At 36.3% G+C, this 20,300-nt stretch overlaps 2 protein-coding genes and 1 long non-coding RNA gene across 3 annotated transcripts; 1 reads left to right on the top strand and 2 right to left on the bottom strand.

Annotated features, from left to right (window-relative positions):
• Positions 1 to 1,186: 1,186 nt before the first annotated feature.
• On the bottom strand, positions 1,187 to 2,348 carry LOC110921762. The gene is made up of 2 exons (XR_002582597.2): positions 2,233 to 2,348; positions 1,187 to 1,610 (listed from the first exon to the last, which is right to left on the bottom strand). It is a non-coding gene; the product is annotated as an uncharacterized LOC110921762 (long non-coding RNA).
• A 1,272-nt stretch (positions 2,349 to 3,620) lies between these two features.
• Positions 3,621 to 4,742, top strand: LOC110925644 (probable CCR4-associated factor 1 homolog 11). The gene has a single exon (XM_022169542.2). It carries the CDS (start codon positions 3,825 to 3,827, stop codon positions 4,638 to 4,640), a length of 816 nt encoding a protein of 271 aa, XP_022025234.1. The 5' UTR covers positions 3,621 to 3,824; the 3' UTR covers positions 4,641 to 4,742.
• Positions 4,743 to 4,959: 217 nt separating this feature from the next.
• LOC110923757 lies at positions 4,960 to 14,892 on the bottom strand. The gene is made up of 8 exons (XM_022167819.2): positions 14,723 to 14,892; positions 13,111 to 13,590; positions 12,040 to 12,519; positions 10,418 to 11,062; positions 9,034 to 9,183; positions 7,931 to 8,410; positions 6,850 to 7,329; positions 4,960 to 5,733 (listed from the first exon to the last, which is right to left on the bottom strand). Exons 1-8 carry the CDS (start codon positions 14,813 to 14,815, stop codon positions 5,086 to 5,088), a joined length of 3,456 nt encoding a protein of 1,151 aa, XP_022023511.1. The 5' UTR covers positions 14,816 to 14,892; the 3' UTR covers positions 4,960 to 5,085.
• Between the last annotated feature and the right edge of the window lie 5,408 nt (positions 14,893 to 20,300).

The following is a 20,300-nucleotide window of genomic DNA, read 5'->3' on the forward strand; positions in this document are numbered from 1 at the left end:
ATACATGTGATTTTCAGTATTCTCCATCGACTTTTTTTAACGAGTTAATTATATAGTTAGTCCCTGTGGTTTGCACAAAATAACAGACTTAGGTACTAATAGTTTAAAATCACCTTCTAGGGTATTAACTTTTCATTTTGTAACATTTGGACTAACTATGTAATTTTTTTTAACCCTCTCAACCTCACTTATTTACATAACATATATTATTCCTACATACTTTTGTATGTTCTTTTAGCTAAGAAACATCTGAATATCTATCTATATAATTAATACAATTGGATCGTTTTGTCAATCAATATATTGATTAATATAACGGGTTATTTATTAATAATAATTTCAATGATTATTGCTCTATAATTATTTTATTTCTTTTTTTTTGCATGTCTCTTATATATTTAATATTTTTTTTTTCTTAAATCTGTCTTTTATTTTTTTTGCTTATTAATAACTATTTAATATTACATTGATTCAACCACGTATAACACACAAGTTTCTAACCTATTAATAAAAAAATAAATAAAGTAAAATGTTATAACTTATGTAATACACAAGCATCTAATTTAACTTAATAATAAATAAAAAACAAAGTAAAATGTTACATCAAAGTTCATTTTTTTTTCTAAAAACATATATTGATAATTGTGTGTGTTAGTTGATTACATTATTCGTATTTAAGTCATGTAATACACGTGGTTATTCAATCTTGCAATGTACGGGTTTTTAAAGATGTAACTTTTTTATTACTTAGTATATAAAATTATATTTATTCAGTCCGTGTAATACACGGGGTTCTAACCTAGTACATATATATACATAAAGGGGTTCATCCCCCACCTCCCTAGGTCCATCCCCTCCAAACCACTCCTACGTGGCGCTGACGTGGCGGCCGATCCTCTTGAGGATGTGGCTCTCCATACCCTCTAGTCTTAGGGTTAGGGGCTGTTTGGCAAGTGCTGAACCAGTAAGTGCTGAACCAGTAAGAGGTCTGAATGGGTAAGAGGCTCTGAACCAGTAAGTGCTGAACCATTAAGAGCTGTTTGGTTGTATCTCTGAATGACTGTGTAGAATGACTATTTTACCCCTCTGAACTATTACGTGCTGAATGAAATGTATCTGTTTGGCAAGAGCTCTGAATAGTGTACTGATTGATGTAAATTTTGTTAAAGAAAAATACAAAACGCCATAGAAAATCCAAATTACACATCAATCCTTTAAATCCAAATACAAAACAACACAACATACGAAATCCAAATACAAATAACACAACTCTACATACAATTTTAATTTGATTCATTCGAAAGCAACTGATTAGCAATCTGGTTACGTAAAGAAGTCATGTAGTCAATACCTTGTGAACCCCACTCTATGTCTTGAACTAGCAGGCCATCATTTTCCCCACTTTGCATTTCATGAAACATCGTGTTCTCATCATAGTCCATAAATAACTGATCATAAATATTGCATTTCCATGACGCTTGTTTAAGACTGCTTCCTTCACGTCCATTAACGGTTATTTCATGAACACATGCTTCAAGAAAGGTTTTTTCAACACCTTCTTGCTTCCAATTAATCCTAATCCTTTTTGCCATTTCTTTGGTTCTTGGATCCTAAAGATTAGGGATTTAAACCACCTCAATCATACCAATTATCCAATATTTCTAATATAACAACTATCTGAAAGTGTTCACTAGAATATCTAGAAAGAAAACGTGGGTACACACACATAAAACACAAGGGCCTAGTTCGATATTGAGGCAAATCCATAAACATATCATCAAGAATTGAACAACAATCATATGATTCCAAAAACCTGTTGGCACAGTTCGATATTGGGGCAAATACACTGTTGGCACCTATTAACTTCCTCATATAGATTATATGTATCCCTTCAAGCAATTACAGTTTATTAACCTACTAAATAAATAATTCACCAACAATCATATGATTCCAAAAACCTAAAATCTAGTAAATCATATCTAAACAAGAATCTAAACACAATGAACTGTTAACCAAATCATACGGTTTAATACAAAAAAAAAAAAAAACAAACAAATAAACACATCTAATATGAATGAAAATCAGTTTAATAATCATAATAATTCATCATAATACACATCTGAAAGTGTTCATCATAATACAAACCAAATCATAATAATCAGAAAAATAAACACATCTAATATAAATGAAAATCAGTTTAATACAAAAAAAAAAAAACTAGGGAAAACGAACCTGGGTGGAGATGGAGACTGAGGGCAGCGGTCGGAGGAGGAGAGGAGGCTGAGGGCGGCGTCGGCAGGAGAGGAGGCTGAGGGCGGCGGTCGGAGGAGGAGAGGAGGCTGAGGGCTAAGGTCGGAGGAAGAGAGGAGGCTGAGGGCTGAGGGCGGCGGTCGGAGACGCGGAGAGGAGGAGGAGTGCGGCGGGAGGTGGTGAGGAGACGAGGTGGGGGCGGAGGTTTTGAGAGCTCTAGGGTTTCATGTGCATCAGAGGTGAAAGGGGGGCATTAGAGGTCTTTTTTTTCATTCAGCATGTTAATAGATCTGAATGATTCAGCACTGAATCATTAAGAGGTTTCCCATTAAGAGGCATAACCAAACAGCCCCACCTCTGTCCGAATAAGAGGTCCACCTCTTAATGATTCATTAAGAGGGTTACCAAACAGCCCCTTAGTAAATAAACAGAGGTGAGGGTGTGGGTTGGGGTGATGAAGTGGGCCCCACCTAATTAAATAAATTTAAATTATATTGATTTATATGTTAAAAGTTATTTATTTTAATAGTAAGGGTATTTAGATAATTTCACACCTATTTAACACCAATAATTAACTTACATCTGTTTCAAGGACTATTCGAGAACAAATTTATAAAACTTTAGGACTATAGCTGTAATTTTAAAAATGTAGGGACTATAGGTGAAATTTGTGTAAACCACAGAGACTAGCTAAGCATTTTTCTCTTAAAAAAATTAATACATAGCTCTAAAAATTTAGTTATCTAAAATATTATTAAAATAGTTCAAAAAAATATATTCAAAATAAGTTCAACCAAATAAATTTCAAGCAAAAACAAGTTAAATGACACAAAATAAGTTTTAAATTTCAACGAAATATAATATTAGTTAATTAGCATGGCAATCAACCATTAGATTGTGTCCTAGATATGAAATTACAATGCAAAATACATGTAAACAATAACCAGTATTTTTTGTAATATGTTATAATATATAAAAAATAAAATATACTATAAGTAAAATAATCCGAGCTAAGCCGAATCAAACTATCAACCGAGCCAATCCGGCTCGTTACGAGCCGTTTTCATACCAAACGAGGTTTTTCCAAACTAAATTTGAGTGAGCTCCGAATCATGAGCTTTTCGAACAACCCTAGTTTGCTGTGTTATGTTTAAGTTCAATAAGCGTGTAAACCTATCAAACACTACCCTTTTTCATGACTTCATCTTCAGATTCTACCTAAACTCAAATTTAGGCCCACCATGATAAAGTTTGTTATAGTTGAGCATATTATATGTGATATTAATATTAATGCCAAATATAAGATATTGCGACACAACCAATAATACTATTTGATTTCATAAAAACAGTTCCAATATTAATTTTGGGGAATTTAGGCCGGTTCTTTCTTCCACCTTTCCCCACTCCATTATTAGTCAAACAAAGCTGGACGCCATCATTTTAGATTTCTTCCACCCATCATCATACTCTCCTCCTCTATATATATCATTTCCCAATTCATCCCCTCACACCCGCTAGATCACATATTAACCAATTCAAACCGGTGGTGGTGTTGTATGCGTTAAATAATAATCATGTCAAACTGTATCGATAAAACCATCACGATCCGAGAAGTATGGTCTCACAACTTACAATCCGAGTTCGATTTGATCCGATCCATCATCGATAGATACCCATATATCTCAATGGACACAGAATTCCCGGGCGTTGTATACCGTCGATCACACAAGCATCGTCGACCGTCGGATCATTATCAGCTTCTTAAGTCAAACGTCGACGTTTTGAACCTCATCCAGCTCGGTCTCACCCTCTCTGATTCTTCCGGTAACCTTCCGTTTATCCATGGGTCCCACCAACGTTACATCTGGCAGTTTAATTTTTCTGATTTTGATGTCACGCGTGACGCCCACGCGCCCGAGTCGATTGAGTTGTTGAGGAATCAAGGGATTGATTTTGAACGGAACCGGGTTGATGGGGTTGACTCGGTTGAGTTTGCTGAGTTGATGATGTCATCCGGGTTGGTGTGTAATGAGTCGGTGAGTTGGGTGACGTTTCACAGCGCGTATGATTTTGGGTATTTGTTGAAGATTCTCACGCGCCGTCGTCTGCCGGATGGGTTGCCGGAGTTTTTGGAGAGTTTGAAGGTGTTTTTTGGGGATGATGTGTATGACGTGAAGCATTTGATGACGTTTTGCAGGACCGGGTTGTATGGTGGGTTGGACCGGGTGGCGGGTCTTTTAGAAGTGAACCGGGTTGCTGGGAAGTGCCACCAGGCCGGTTCAGATAGCTTGCTGACGTGGCACGTTTTTCAAAAGATGAGAGACTTGTACTTCGTCGATGTTATGCCAGAAAAATATTCCGGCGTGTTGTATGGTTTAGAAGCTTATTAATTACATTTAATTCTTTGGGGGGTATATTGGTAAATTAGCTGTTAGCTAATCAAAATCTAATTCATTTTTATTCATCTTATCATATATCATCATTCATGGATGTCACCAAGACTACACATAATGTTTAAAGCTTCTTAAGCGCACTTTTCGTCGCGACAGACTCACTTAACGCCCCTTTAATCATGTGTAACGGTTCAATATTAAATAATTTAATTATACATAACGCCCTCGTGTAATGATGTCATCGGCGTTTTATCATTTATGGCATTAAACATGGACAAAACGCCCGATTACGTTCGGTCACCAAACGATACAACTATACAAACCAAAGTCAAAACCATTTTATTACACACAAAAACTTCATCAATCCTTACATGCATAACATGAGCTTAAACTTGAAAGTTGAAATATAGCATGCCTTATAACACTTGTGACACAAACTCGTTTATGAAGCTTTGTAACAAACATCACCTTCACACACCCATCCTTCATTCGGTTTACCCTTATCTTTTTCATCCTTTTCAAGGGCACATTCTGGGTGAAGATCAAAGTTACAGTCCTCGCAGTTATAAGCCCAAATTGTCCCCTCCTTGTCACACTTGTCGCACATAAACCCTTGCGAACGAGTCAGAACAAGCTCGTGCTCGTCATGCAAGTCATGCTTCAGTTTATCGGGCCACCCTTTTGCCATGTCAGCAAATTTAGCTTCGATCTCCGCTAAACGTTCGTCAGTGAAGGGGAACGCCTCGGCACCGTGAAGCATGACGAGTCCTCTAGCCTCTGTCGTGATTGTCTTCCCTGTGGGGCCCAAAGCCACCAGCAGAGGTATGCTATTGACTTTGAACGTACGGCTCAGTGATTGCTTTCTTTTGTCGTTGTAGGGAAGTGATAGCCATGGCATAGTGGCGTAGTATTCGTCATACGAAGTTTGGTCTCGGTCACTTGAGACGAATATCACTTCAAACGCATCATGTTTGGATTTGATTTCCTTGTATGTTTCAACCAGTTTTGGAGTGAACGCACGGCACGGTGGACACCAGTGTGCAGAGAAGTATATTAGGATGTGTTTACCGACCAAATCAGATACGGGAATCTATGAAAATGATTTGGCATTAGTGACAAGTAAATGGAAATTAGAGGTGCCAAGACAAGTATGAGCGTAAGACAGGTCAAAAAAGCTCATTTTGTAGGTGCGGTTGATACTTAAACGTGTTTATTATGATTACGAAAATGATCATTATGCTTATTAATCTTAGTATGTGAATAGAATAATAATTTAGGAGATTATATGCCTTAAAATTACAAGTTAGCCTTAAGGTGTTCCAATAAGCTGATTATCAAAAGTTGGTCAAAAAACAATCCCTAACACACCCTTTTAGCAAAAAAAAAAAAAAAAATCTCATTTGGCCCGTTCCTCCTTGAGCTAAATCTATTTATACGACCCGTGTGAGATAAAATACAACCCAAATCGACCCATTAACAAGTAAATGGGTCGAAATAGAAAACCATAATACATAGTTTTCATATAAAGGATTGTACATCCCAAATCGACCCATTAACAAGTAAATGGGTCGAAATAGAAAACCATAATACATAGTTTTCATATAAAGGATTGTACATCCCAAATCGACCCATTAACAAGTAAATGGGTCGAAATAGAAAACCATAATACATAGTTTTCATATAAGGGATTGTACATGAAGTAAGCATACTTAGGGTTGCAAATGAACCAAACGTTCAGCGAACAGTTCTGGACCGTTCGACAGGAAGTTCGTTTGTGTTCATTTATTAAACAACCGAACACGAGCAAGAAATTTCGTTAGTTTAGTTAAATGAACGAACATGAACAGAGGATGTGTTCGTTCATTTATGTTCGTGAACGTTCGGTAACGTGTTCGTTTATGTTCGATTGTGTTCGATAGTTCATTAGTGTTTTTAGTTTTTAGTTTTTATTCAAATACATCAAAATCCCGACAAATTAAATATTTAGTTTGTGTTCGTTTTCATTCATTGCCTATACTTAACAAACGAACACGAACACGTTCATTACCTTAACAAACGGACAAGAACATAAAATCCCGTTCGGTAAGTGTTCATGAACAGTTTCTGAACACATATATTTCTTAACAAACGAATATGAACTAGGTCTTGTTCATGTTTGTTCGGTTCGTTTGTAGCCCTAAGCATACTAAAGTATATGATAACGCACCTTAACTCCATCTTTCCCAAGTACAAAATCAAGATCGCCTGAAACCAAAACCGACTCCAAAGTTTGTGCTTCGAGTCTAGCCTTTTCTATCTTCTCAAGCTCAGCGAATTTATCAGGTGTAAAAGGGTACGCGTTAACTCCATGTTCTTCAATGGCATCAGCAACATTGGGATGAAGAGTTTTCCCATCGGGACCAATAATGACTACCGTAGGGAGTGTTGAGAGCTCGAAATACCGAACAAGTTTCTCACACTTCTTGTCTTTAAACGGAAGTGATAACCAAGGGACGTTATCAAGCTCTTTCTTCAACAATTCTTCGTCATCATCAAGGGGAATCATTACTATCTCAAAGTTACAATCTTTTGCTTTCAATTCGTCGTATACTTTGACGAGTGTACCAGTGTAATCAGATGATCTCTTGAATGTAGACAGCATAAAGTAGAGACCAACTGTCTTTCCTTCAAGTTCAGCTACAGGCACCTTACATAAAAGTAAAGAAACGTGTCACAATTAGGGGTGTGAATCTCTAACACGACCCGAAAACACGACACGAACCTAACACGGAATTTTCGGGTTTGGGTTTAGTCTAAACAGGTTCGGGTCAGTTTCTGGTTGAACCCGCTAACCCGTTTAGCTTAATGGGTCGGGTTCGGGTCAACCCGGTCGGGTTGGCGGGTTGACCTGTTTAACCCATTCATATCATATTATATCTTTTATAGTATGTTTTATGTTATAAATTAAATTGGGTGTCTTTTATGCCATAATTATAACTTAAAAAAGAGAAATTGACGTAAGATTTTATAATTTAAATGTAATTGTATTATATACATTTGAGTTTTTTAGTAAATTATAATTTCAATATATTAATTTGCGGAAAAAAAATAAAAAAAAATCGGGTTGAACGGGTCGTGTTCGGGTCAACCCGCGAATATTCGGGTCGTGTTCGGGTTTATATGTAAAACACGATTTTCGGGTTCGGGTCTTCTTCGGCTCGGGTTGAACCCGCCGACCCGACCCGTTTAGCACCCCTCACATAATATAGCAACAAACAGTATAAAAAACCGGAAGATAGATTACTCACCTTATCGCCATTAGCTTTAATGACGAAGTCACGAGATGGAGTCTCGAGTAAGGATCTCAGCGTTTGATTTTTCCTTGCTTCTTCTTCCTGATCTTTAATCTCTTTGACCCGTTCCGGGGTAAACGGGTACCCATCAGATCCATATTCTCCAATGATCTCGACCCCACGATCACTCAAAAGCTTTCCACTTTCATCAAGGAACACAAGATGAGGTATTCCACTCACCTTGAAACATTTATCTACAGCTTCTCGGGTTTCGGAATCCGAGAAGGGAACCGCAAGCCAAGGCATTTTGGAGAAATAACCGGTAAACGATTCCTCATCTTCATCAGCTGATACGAACACAATCTCCAAATCACCTTTTACAACAAGTTCATTGTATATATCCACTAGATTTGGTGTAAATCTTTGGCATGGAGGGCACCAAGATGCAGAAAAATACAAGCCCAACTTTTTCCCTTTCAAGGTGCTAATTGCTACCTATTAAATACAAAAAAAAAAAAATCATCCTTTTAAGAAGTACAATTTTTTCACTACCTAAAAACAAAGAAACAAAAAAGAAATTCATTGACCAGATAGTCAAGTATTATCTACCAATTTTGTTACGGCCCAAACACCAGAACTCAAATAAAGTCTCATACACTGGTTTCGGTCCGTAACAAAATTCAATAAAATTAAAAGCATCAAATAAAGTCCCAAATTTTGACCAAGACTTTACATAACTCCACCTGTCAAACTTATCACTCACCAAAAGTCAAATTAATAAGAATTTTACATCAAGATCAACACTACTTTTATTAATTCAGAAGTTGACACAACTTCAATTTCTCAATCCCTATAAATCTACTACGAAACCCTAATTTTGCATCACCAGCGCAAACTGCAAATCGATCCTACATATATTAACGAGAAACCAACAAATTGAACAAACAAACACGATTCTTACTACTTCAAGTAATATTAAACATAATTCTGCTCGTAACTGAAGCATCACACAATCAATAGTGAGTAAATAACTTCCAAACCAAACCACTAAACATACGATCTATTAAAGGTAAAGACAGATTATACTAGAGTCTACTAAAAGGAATCAAATTGAGTACCTGATCACCGTTGTTGCGAACAAGGTAATCTCGTTCAGAAGAAGATAAGAGCGATTGGACATCGTGAACGTCAACTTCGAGAGTATCCGCCATTGTTAGAGCACTGAAGAAATTAGAAATTCGATTGTGCCGATGCTGGTGCACTTTGGGGTTTTAATAAGCACGAAATGGTAAAGCTTCTAGAAATTCTTGGTTTGCAAGTTATTAAGGGGAACGCGTGGTTCCTTCCTTTTTTTTTTGTTCAACTTAATATTATATTATAATCGGTCCAATAAATATAAATTTTGTCCGTCAATAAATTTTGGAATTTTGTTGTTTAAAACACACCGGTGTCAACCACTTGCGAGTCGAAGAAAAAGTAAATGTAAAAAAATATAAAACATGAAAAAGAATAACGAAGTCGACTTAGGACCTACGAGTTTCGACAAAGCTGTTAAACGTAAAAGAATAGACATAAAAGCGTTAAACCACATGCGCGTGTTGCAGCATGTTAACTCGCAAAATTTTGAACAAATCGTAAAACAATAAATTTGTAAAAGATGTAAAGTATAAGAACCAAAATTGAAAGTGGAAAAGTGTTGGGGTTAAAACTAGAAAATGTTTGTGATAAATATGTAAAAGATGAAAATTATAGGTTAAAAGTATAAAAGACAAGAACTACAAGGGTTATGTAAAAGATGAAAACTATTAGGGTTAAATTGAATAGTGTTTATGTGAAAGGACTTTTTTTTTGCAAATTTATATATAGTTAATTAATGTTTGTAATAAATATGTAAAGATGAAAATTATAGGATTAAAAGAGTAAAAGATGAGAATTATGAGGGTTATGTAAAAGATGAAAATTATTTGGGTTATAAGTGTAAAAGATTTAAAATAAAAGGGTTCAAACTAAATAAAAATTAAAGAGTAAAAAATGTTACTAAATTGAATAGTGTTTATGTGAGAGGACTGTTTTTGCAAATTAATATATAGTTAATTAATTAATTAATTACATATTTTATAAATTATTAATGATAAGAGAGGTTTTGTTACTTTTGTATTTTTTATGGTGCAAATTTTATCCAGTCTTATGTAATTAACATATTCCCGATTGCTTTTTATGTGAAGTGTATTCTACATTATCGGAACTAAGGTGTGTAAAATAGTGTCTATTTTTACAAGGTCGAGTGTCTACTTTAGTGGAGCTATTGTAATCATGTAATAAACATAGTCAAAACGCCGGATTATGTTTGGTCTAAGTGATTAAAATTTATACAAACCAACGTCAAACCAGTCTTATTACACACATAAACTTCATCAATCCTTACATGCATAACATGACAAGTTTAAACTTGAAAGTTGAAATATAGTATGACTTGTAACACTTATGACACAAACTCATTTATGAAGCTTTGTAACAAACATCACCTTCACACACCCATCCTTCATTCGGTTTACCCTTATCTTTTTCATCCTTTCCAAGGGCACATTCAGGGTGAAGATCAAAGTCACACCCCTTGCATCTATAAGCCCAAATCGTCCCCTCCTTGTCACACTTGTCGCACATAAACCCTCGCGAACGAGTCAGAACAAGCTCGTGCTCGTCATGCAAGTCATGCTTCACTTTATCAGGCCACCCTTTTGCCATGTCGGCAAATTTAGCTTCGATCTCCGCTAAACGTTCGTCAGTGAAGGGGAACGCCTCGGCACCGTGAAGCATGACGAGTCCTCTAGCCTCTGTCGTGATTGTCTTCCCAGTGGGGCCCAAAGCCACCAGCAGAGGTATGCCGTTGACTTTGAACGTACGGCTCAGTGATTGCTTTCTTTTGTCGTTGTAGGGAAGTGATAGCCATGGCATAGTGGCGTAGTATTCGTCATATGAAGCTTGGTCTCGGTCACTTGAGATGAATATCACTTCAAACGCATCATGTTTGGATTTGATTTCCTTGTATGTTTCAACCAGTTTTGGAGTGAACGCACGGCACGGTGGACACCAGTGTGCGGAGAAGTATATTAGGATGTGTTTACCGACCAAATCAGATACAGGAATCTATGAAAATGATTTGGTATTAGTGACAAGTAAATGGAAATTAGAGGTGCCAAGACAAGTAAGAGCGTAAGACAGGTCAAAAAAGCTCATTTTGTAGGTGCGTTTGACACTTAAACGTGTTTATTATGATTACGAAAATGATCATTATGCTTATTAATCTTAGCATGTGAACAGAATAATAATTTAGGAGATTATATGCCTTAAAAATACAAGTTACCCTTAAGGTGTTCCAATAAGCTGATTATCAAAAGTTGGTCAAAAAACAATCCCTAACAAACCCTTTTAGCAAAAAAAAAAAAAAAAAATCTCATTTGGCCCGTTCCTCCTTGAGCTGAATCTATTTATATGGACCGTATGATATAAAATACAACCCATTAACAAGTAAATGGGTCGAAATAGAAAAACATAATACATAGTTTTCAAATAAGGGATTGTACATGAAGTAAGCATACTTAGGGTTGCAAATGAACCAAGCGTTCAGCGAACAGTTCTGGAACCGTTCGACAGGAGGTTCGTTTGTGTTTGTTTATTAAACAACCGAACACGAACAAGAATTTTCGTTCGTTTAGTTAAATGAACGAACATGAACAGAGGTTGCGTTTGTTCATTTATGTTCATGAACGTTCGGTAACGTGTTTGTTTATGTTCGATAGTTCATTAGTGTTTTTAGTTTTTAGTTTTTATTCAAATACATCAAAAGCCTGACAAATTAAATATTTAATAAGTGTCAGTGTATTTATTTTATTCATAAACATTAGTTTGTGTTCGTTTTCATTCATTGCTTATACTTAACAAACGAATACGAACATGTTCATTTCCTTAACAAACGGACACGAACATAAAATCCCGTTCGGTAAGGGTTCATGAACACTTTCTGAACACATATATTTCTAAACAAACGAACATGAACTAGGTCTTGTTCGTGTTTGTTCGGTTCGTTTGTAGCCCTAAGCATACTAAAGTATATGATAACGCACCTTAACTCCATCTTTCCCAAGTACAAAATCAAGATCGCCAGAAACCAAAACCGACTCCAAAGTTTGTGCTTCGAGTCTAGCCTTTTCTATCTTCTCAAGCTCAGCGAATTTATCAGGTGTAAAAGGGTACGCGTTAACTCCGTGTTCTTCAATGGCATCAGCAACATTGGGATGAAGAGTTTTCCCATCGGGACCAATAATGACTACCGTAGGGAGTGTTGAGAGCTCGAAATACCGAACAAGTTTATCACACTTCTTGTCTTTAAACGGAAGTGATAACCAAGGGACGTTATCAAGCTCTTTCTTCAACAATTCTTCGTCATCGTCAAGGGGAATCATTACTATCTCAAAGTTACAATCTTTTGCTTTCAATTCGTCGTATACTTTGACGAGTGTACCAGTGTAATCAGATGATCTCTTGAATGTAGACAGCATAAAGTAGAGACCAACTGTCTTTCCTTCAAGTTCAGCTACAGGCACCTTACATAAAAGTAAAGAAACGTGTCATAATTAGGGGTGTGAATCTCTGACACAACCCGAAAACACGACACGAACCCAACACGAAATTTTCGGGTTTGGGTTTAGTCTAAACAGGTTCGGGTCAATTTCTGGTTGAACCCGCTAACCCGTTTAGCTTAATGGGTCGGGTTCGGGTCAACCGGGTCGGGTTGGCGGGTTGACCCGTTTAACCCATTCATATCATATTATATTTTTTGTAGTATGATTTATGTTATAAATTAAATTGGGTGTGTCTTTTATGCCATAATTATAACTTAAAAAAGAGAAATTGACATAAGATTTTATAATTTAAATGTAAATTGTATTACATACATTTGAGTTTTTTAGTAAATTATAATTTCAATATATTAATTTGCAGAAAAAAATTTAAAAAATCGGGTTGAACGGGTCATGTACGGGTCAACCCGCGAATATTCGGGTCGTGTTCGGGTTTATATGTAAAACACGATTTTCGGGTTCGGGTTGAACCCGCCGACCCGACCCGACCCATTTAGCACTCCTCACATAATATAGCGACAAACAGTATAAAAAACCAGAAGATAGATTACTCACCTTATCGCCATTAGCTTTAATGACGAAGTCACGAGATGGAGTCTCGAGTAAGGATCTCAGCGTTTGATTTTTCCTGGCTTCTTCTTCCTGATCTTTAATCTCTTTGACCCGTTCCGGGGTAAACGGGTACCCATCAGATCCATATTCTCCAATGATCTCGACCCCACGATCACTCAAAAGTTTTCCACTTTCATCAAGGAACACAAGATGAGGTATTCCACTCACCTTGAAACATTTATCTAAAGCTTCTCGGGTTTCGGAATCCGAGAACGGAACCGCAAGCCAAGGCATTTTGGAGAAATAACCAGTAAATGATTCTTCATCTTCATCAGCCGATACGAACACAATCTCCAAATCACCTTTTACAACAAGTTCATTATATATATCCACAAGATTTGGTGTAAATCTTTGGCATGGAGGGCACCAAGATGCAGAAAAATACAAGCCCACCTTTTTCCCTTTCAAGGTGCTAATTGCAACCTGTTAATTAGAAAAATTGTCAAAAAAACATCCTTTAAGTCTTTAACAAGTACAGTTTTTCACTTCCAAAAACAAAGAAACAAAAAAGAAATTAATTGAGCAGATAGACAACTATTATCTACCAATTTTGTTACGGCCCAAACACGATCAAATAAAGTCGCATACCTTACAATGATTTTGTTAAAAAAAAAAAAAAAGCATCAAACAAAGTCCCAAATTTTGACCAAGACTTAACATAACACCAAATACTAATTTCAACAACTTAATCTCCTGTCAAACTTATCACTCTCCAAAAGTCAAATTAATAAGAATTTGACATCAAGATCAACGCTACTTATATTAATTCAGAAGTTGACAGTGTGTGCAATAACCGAACCGAAAACCGACAAAAGCGAACCGAAATTAACCGAAACCGAATTAACCGAAAGTCGGTTAACGGATATATTTTTTTTTACCATCGGTTAACCGAAATTAACCGAACCGAATCATTTATTTTTTATATATTTCTAGCTTTATACCTCTATTTCATGTATTTCATGTTTTATACTTTCATTTCATGTAATAATACTTCTATTTCATTTATTTATGCCTTCATTTCATTTATTTATACCTTCATTTCATTTATTTAAACATCTATTCATGCATTTATACCTGCATTTCATTTATTTATACATCCATTTCATGTATTTATACATCTATTTCATGTATTTGTACCTCCATTACACGTATTTCTAAGCAAAAAAATAGTTCTTGTTTGAATTGGTTATTAACCGAAAATTAACCGACCCGAATTGAAAACCGGCAAATTAACCGAATTAACCGAACCGATTAACCGATGACTTTGGTTACGGTTACGGTTAGGGGTAATGCTAATAACCGAACCGAACCGAACCATGCACACCCTTAGTTGACACCAGTGCAAATGATCCTTCATATATCAACCAGAAACCAACAAAATCAACAAACAAACACGATTTTTACTACTTCAAGTAATATAAAACATAATTCTGCTCGTAACTGAACCATCACACAATCAATAGTAACAAATAACTTTCGAATCACTGAATCTACGATCTAGAAAAGGTAAACACGGATTATACTAGAGTCTACTAAAAGGAATCAAATTGAGTACCTGATCACCGTTGTTGCGAACAAGGTAATCTCGTTCAGAAGAAGATAAGAGCGGTTGGACATCGTGAACGTCAACTTCGAGAGTATCCGCCATTGTTAGATCACTGAAGAAATTAGAAATTCGATTGTGCCGATGCTGGTGCAGTGTGGGGTTTAAATAAGCACAAAATGGTAAATTTTCTAGAAATTCTTGGTTAGCAAGTTATTAGGGGGGACGCGTGGTTCCTTCTTTTTTTTTTTTTTTTTTTTCAACTTAATATTATATAAATTTTGCCCGTCAATAAATTTTGGAATTTTGTTGTTTAAAGCACACCGGTATCAACGACTTGTGGGACGTGTCGTTAAGTCGAATAAAAAGTAAATGTAAAAAAATAAATCATTCATATATGTTAGAGCGTGTAAACTTAGTAAAAAATAAACGAAAATATAAAACATGGAAAAGAATAACGAAGTCGATGTAGGACCCCACGAGTTTCGATAGAGCTGCTAAACGTAAAAAAATAGACATATAAACATGAGTAAACTTCTGTTTTGCACCCTGTGGTTTGGTCACTTTAACTCTTTTGCCCCAAACCTTTAAAAATAGCCGTTTTACTCCCTGATGTTTTGGTTTTGTTGCCAGTTTGCTCCCTAAGGGGAGCAAATGGAAAAACAAACAATTTGGATAGAGTTAGAGGCGGGGAGCAAACTGGCAAAAAAAAAAAAACCGAAACATCAGGGAGCAAAATGACTATTTTTAAAGGTTTGGGGCAAAACCGTTAAAGTGACCAAACCACAGGGAGCAAAACGGAAGTTTACTCTATAAACATTGAACCACATGCGCGCGTTGCAGCATGTTAACTCGCAAAATTTTGAACAAATCGTAAAACAATAAATTTGTTTAACTAAATAGATTGGAGAATCAACTTATTTAATTAAACGGGTAAACATGTCACACCCCCAAAATACCACTTACGGAAACACCGCGGGACGTATGACGTACCAGGATCTAGCCACCAATCACATTGAAGTCATAACTAAATTTAAATAAAACTTTCATTTCATTAACAATAAGTGTTACAAAACGTTAAATGTAATTCATTGTATACAGCGGAAGTATATCTCATTTGTCAAGTATTTCATAAACACGTGTACAAAAACCATTAGACTTGTAGCGATTCCAGGTATCTCGGCCCATGACCACTCCAGCCTTCCAGACAGCAAGTTCCAGTGTTATAACCCTATAGACCTGCAAGCATGCAGACAAGTGTGTCAGACGACGCTGGTGAGTTCAAAGTTTGTTAACACGTTTTAGTTACCCGGTATAAGTATAAAACATTTCAGTGATTTGATGTTGTTATTAACTCGATTACCGCAGATGGCTCCAGATTATTTACCCAAACCCCAATGCTCTATCATACATTGATCAGGTGGTTAAGGTAATTAGTTCACGACCGTCCTCCCCGGTACGGTGTGAGGGTGCCAAACCTAATAGCGCTATCAACTAATAACCTCGTTGCCTCCCTGGAAACCAATCGGTATATGATGGGACTTAATGATAGAAATGAGTGTAATAACCAACATCCCGATAACCCGACGTTCCTCCCCGGAACGATTACCAGATGTCCCTCCCCGGGACGCATGCTTGGAAAAATAGCAGTGAACTCACCTTAGATTTGCTCGGTATGTTACGTTACATTACCCGTTCCCAGTTGGCCAACCAATCCGTACCGTGGTTACCAGAGATGATCAGTTTCGTAAACACATTCTCAAGTCACATATTCAACAAGTCACACGTAATACCATTGTCACGTAGCACATAGCAAGTGTTTAGATTTCATACGCATTTACGTCACATGTTCATGTTCCCAACAGTTGTCACTGATGACACCAGTTTCATAATAATCGATTCACGTGTTGTCACATATTGCATTTGGTTAAGATCATAGTATAACACATATCAAGTACCCAGTTTCCAAACAAGTCTACATCCTGTGTTCATGACACATAACAATGTTTTACAGATAAGTTGGCTACCCACAACAATTAAGTCAAGACTCTCATTTCTGGTTATCATTATCATCATACAACAGACTAGTTTCACAAACACCAGTGTACAACATCATAAACAACCTAACTGTTCAACTCATTTACTTACACGACGAAACACCCCATGTTTCGTCGAGATGAGGGGTAACGGAACACCTAGTGTTTCGTCGAGAATATGGGTGACGAAAGACCCATGATTCCTCAACAGGGGTTTCGTCGACATTGATTGTTTGTCAATAGTTTTTCGTCGCTAACCCTAACAGTTTCACTGTTCCATTCATGTTAATACAATCAACTGCAATCATCACTAAATCGCTCCAATCCTCAATTACATTCCACATAATTCCAATCATCATTTAATCATGAACACACAATTATCATCAAAACAACGATCTAGGCTTGGATATTATCAAGAGCTAACAGAAATCCTGAACACATATAACATGCTCGCTTACCAATTATTTGCACGGATCTGTGTTACCAGTAGTTATTCAATAACACCCTAACTATTTACCAGATTCTGTTTAGTTTACAATGAAACCCTGAATCATGTTCTAACATCATGCAACTAACAACCATCCACACGATCACAGAATCACAGGATCATAACTCATTCATATTCGATGACTAACAACCCTAACCATTAATCGATACTCATGCTACTGTGGATCAACCCTAATGGTTCACTAACCATAGCATACCAAACATGTATCATCGCACAAAAACATGTTCAAACACAATATTGTGCATCAATTGTAACAATCATTGGTTTTACAGAATTAAGAAATGATATTTCGCTAACCGTGCAATTGAATGGATTAATCAGATCGAGAGCCGGCGACTTCGAGTCATAGGAAACAGTCGTCGGTTATGAGGGAAAGGACGATTGTGTTTTAGGGTTTCCATGAGTTCGTTATATATATATATATATATACGACGTGAACAGCGCCGACCACAACTGGGCTTTGAGGATAACTGGGCCGTAGGTGACGAAAGACCCAGACCCATCTTTCGTCGAGTCCTTTGTGACGAAAGACCCATCTTTCGTCGACCCATCTTTCATCGAGTAAAGATATGATGAAAGGGTTTTTGCCATCTTGCCATTAAAGGTTTTTATTAAATGTTAACATTGTTAAACCACCAAGAACTTATACTAATAACATTCTAAAATAACATACATGATACAATGTGCTACGAAATATAAAATAGGATTGTAAAACAGGTGACGCAAAAAGGAAAAGTCTTGAAATCTTGGGTTGTCACAAAACATGTCAATCCAAACACATGTAATTGAACCGGCTAAATATGTGAGCTTGGACACAACCCACTTGTCAATTAAATGAGTTAAAAATACCAACACAAAACTTATAATTATGTGCCATGACGATGTCATGTTTCAATGTTGTGTCAAGACATTGAGACCCCCGCTTGTTATCTGATAAAGCGAAATAAAAATTACTAAGATAGAATTAATGGTATTTGCATGTTATGAGATTGACAAAATTAAAATTTAATCGTCTAAATAAACAATAATTTATGTTTAAGATTTTAAAAGGGGATTAATATTCACAGTTTCACACACTCCTTCCATCTATCTCTCTATATATACATAAATATATTATATATAGAGATACTAGAGTGAAAAGAGTGTGAGAACAAGAATTTAGGAGTGTAGAAATAGAATGAGCCTTTCAAAATATTTGTAGCATTCAGAAAGTTATAATTAGTATCAATTTGTAATTAGATGTTTACACTCGGGTTGTAAACGAACTGAACGTTCAGCGAACAGTTTGTGAACCGTTCGACGGGAAGTTCGTTTACGTTCGTTCGTTTAATTAATGAACGAACATGAACAAGAAAGTTCGGTTACTTATATGAAAGAACACGAACAAATGTCTCGTTTGTTCAATTAGGTCCGTGAACGTTCGGTAATGCATTTGTGATCATTCATTCATGTTCGTTTGTTTATGTTATTCATTAAAGATTTTTTAGCATTTATTTAATTTTTCTAATCTTTTTATATTTTTAATTCTTATTCGGGTCGGGTACTTCGGGTTTTGGGTTTTTCGGGTCGGGTTGTTCGTGTCTTTGCTTGGGAAAAATTGATCCGATAACCGACCCATTTAAAGTTCGGGTTAGTCGGGTTTGGGTAAGTTCGGGTCGGGTTGTTCGGTTTTCGTGTTTAGATGTAAAATGAGAATAGATGCTTTTTTTATAAAATATTATCAAAGTTCAAACATTATTTGACAATATACTATTATATAATATTTAAAAATCCCAAAACTTAATATTCAATATATTAAAAATTACAAACCAAAACAATTCTATAAGAGAAAAACAATAAATGTTTGGGTTTTTTTTATTTCGTATTTCGGGTTTTTCGAGTCGGGTTGTTCTGGTTTTTGGCCGAGAAAAAATGATCCGATAACTGAACCATTTAAAGTTCAGGTTGGTCGGGTTAGGGTTTTTTAGGTATTCGCTAATTCGGATTCGGGTAGCTTTAAATTCGGGTCAGGTTTCGAGTTTTGGATAAAAATTCGGGTAGTTTTGAGTTATACCCATGGCTTTATAGCCTAGTGGTATCTTGGGGGTGAGATAATACTTTGGACCAATAGGTCCTGAGTTCGATTATCACAAGGGGGTTTTCTCATATTTATTGGGTTTCCTCCTGAATTGGTGTATAGGCATTATGCCTAATGGAGATGGATATGATCGGGTGGTTCCGCTGGTGGCACGATGATACTCCAATGGTCCGTCAGTGATCCAAATTTACCATTAAAAAAAAAAAGTAGTTTTGAGTTATGAAGAAATAATGAAATATTAAAATTATCTAGCGTGACTTACACGACAACCCTACATAATAATTCTGTGGAAGAAATGAACGGACAGGATTAGATGTACCGGATCATGTATTGAAGCGTCATTTATGTGACGTGATCATCCCAGTATCAAGTCCCTTTTGTTTCTTTCATTTGTTCACATTACTTTTCAAAAATAATATAATGGATGTGGAACAACCTCTTAGACTTTCTTCATCGCAAGATCCGTATCACCGTCCGAGATGATGTGGATTAAATCCAAGTTTGCAGGCGTATTGGAGCAGATCCGAAGTGGAGAGATCCGAAGGTGATATCCGACTGACTGCAAGGACACCCAATTTGCTTCGGTTCTTGTGCCAAACTAAAAAAAAAAACTTTTATTTTGTGTAGTGAGTAGGTATCGTTTGATTATTACCGAAAGAGAAAGATGGATTTGAGGTGGTGTAGTTGTTGGTGGTGCTATATTGTAACACCCCAAAAATGAGTTTGGTAATTTAAATCCGGTTAATAAAAAGGAACGGGTAAAAATACCGTTAGGGGTAAAAGTGAACCCGTAAATAAATATTAACTAGGGATAATTAACCTAGTTGAATATTAGTATCGTTGGTATTAAACGAAGGGTTGTAGCCTTGTTTAATTAAAACGAAACATGAGGGACCAAAGTGAACAACTTGAAAGTTGTTGGGTTAAAAGAAAACAACACACACACATACACACACATCGTGTGTGTGT

Source organism: Helianthus annuus, chromosome 17, assembly GCF_002127325.2.
Source record: "Helianthus annuus cultivar XRQ/B chromosome 17, HanXRQr2.0-SUNRISE, whole genome shotgun sequence".
In the NCBI taxonomy this organism is placed as follows: domain Eukaryota; kingdom Viridiplantae; phylum Streptophyta; class Magnoliopsida; order Asterales; family Asteraceae; genus Helianthus; species Helianthus annuus.

What these genes read in the sequence shown, in the direction of transcription:
- LOC110925644 (XM_022169542.2), top strand. Translation starts at nt 3,825, where the DNA reads ATGTCAAACTGTATCGATAAAACCATCACGATCCGAGAAGTATGGTCT.
- LOC110923757 (XM_022167819.2), bottom strand. Translation starts at nt 14,815, where the DNA reads ATGGCGGATACTCTCGAAGTTGACGTTCACGATGTCCAACCGCTCTTA. An exon ending in TTAAAGCTAATGGCGATAAG is followed by an intron (nt 7,330 to 7,930) that starts GTGAGTAATCTA and finishes CTTTTATGTAAG; the next exon opens with GTGCCTGTAGCTGAACTTGA. An exon ending in TTGGGAAAGATGGAGTTAAG is followed by an intron (nt 5,734 to 6,849) that starts GTGCGTTATCAT and finishes TCATTTTCATAG; the next exon opens with ATTCCCGTATCTGATTTGGT.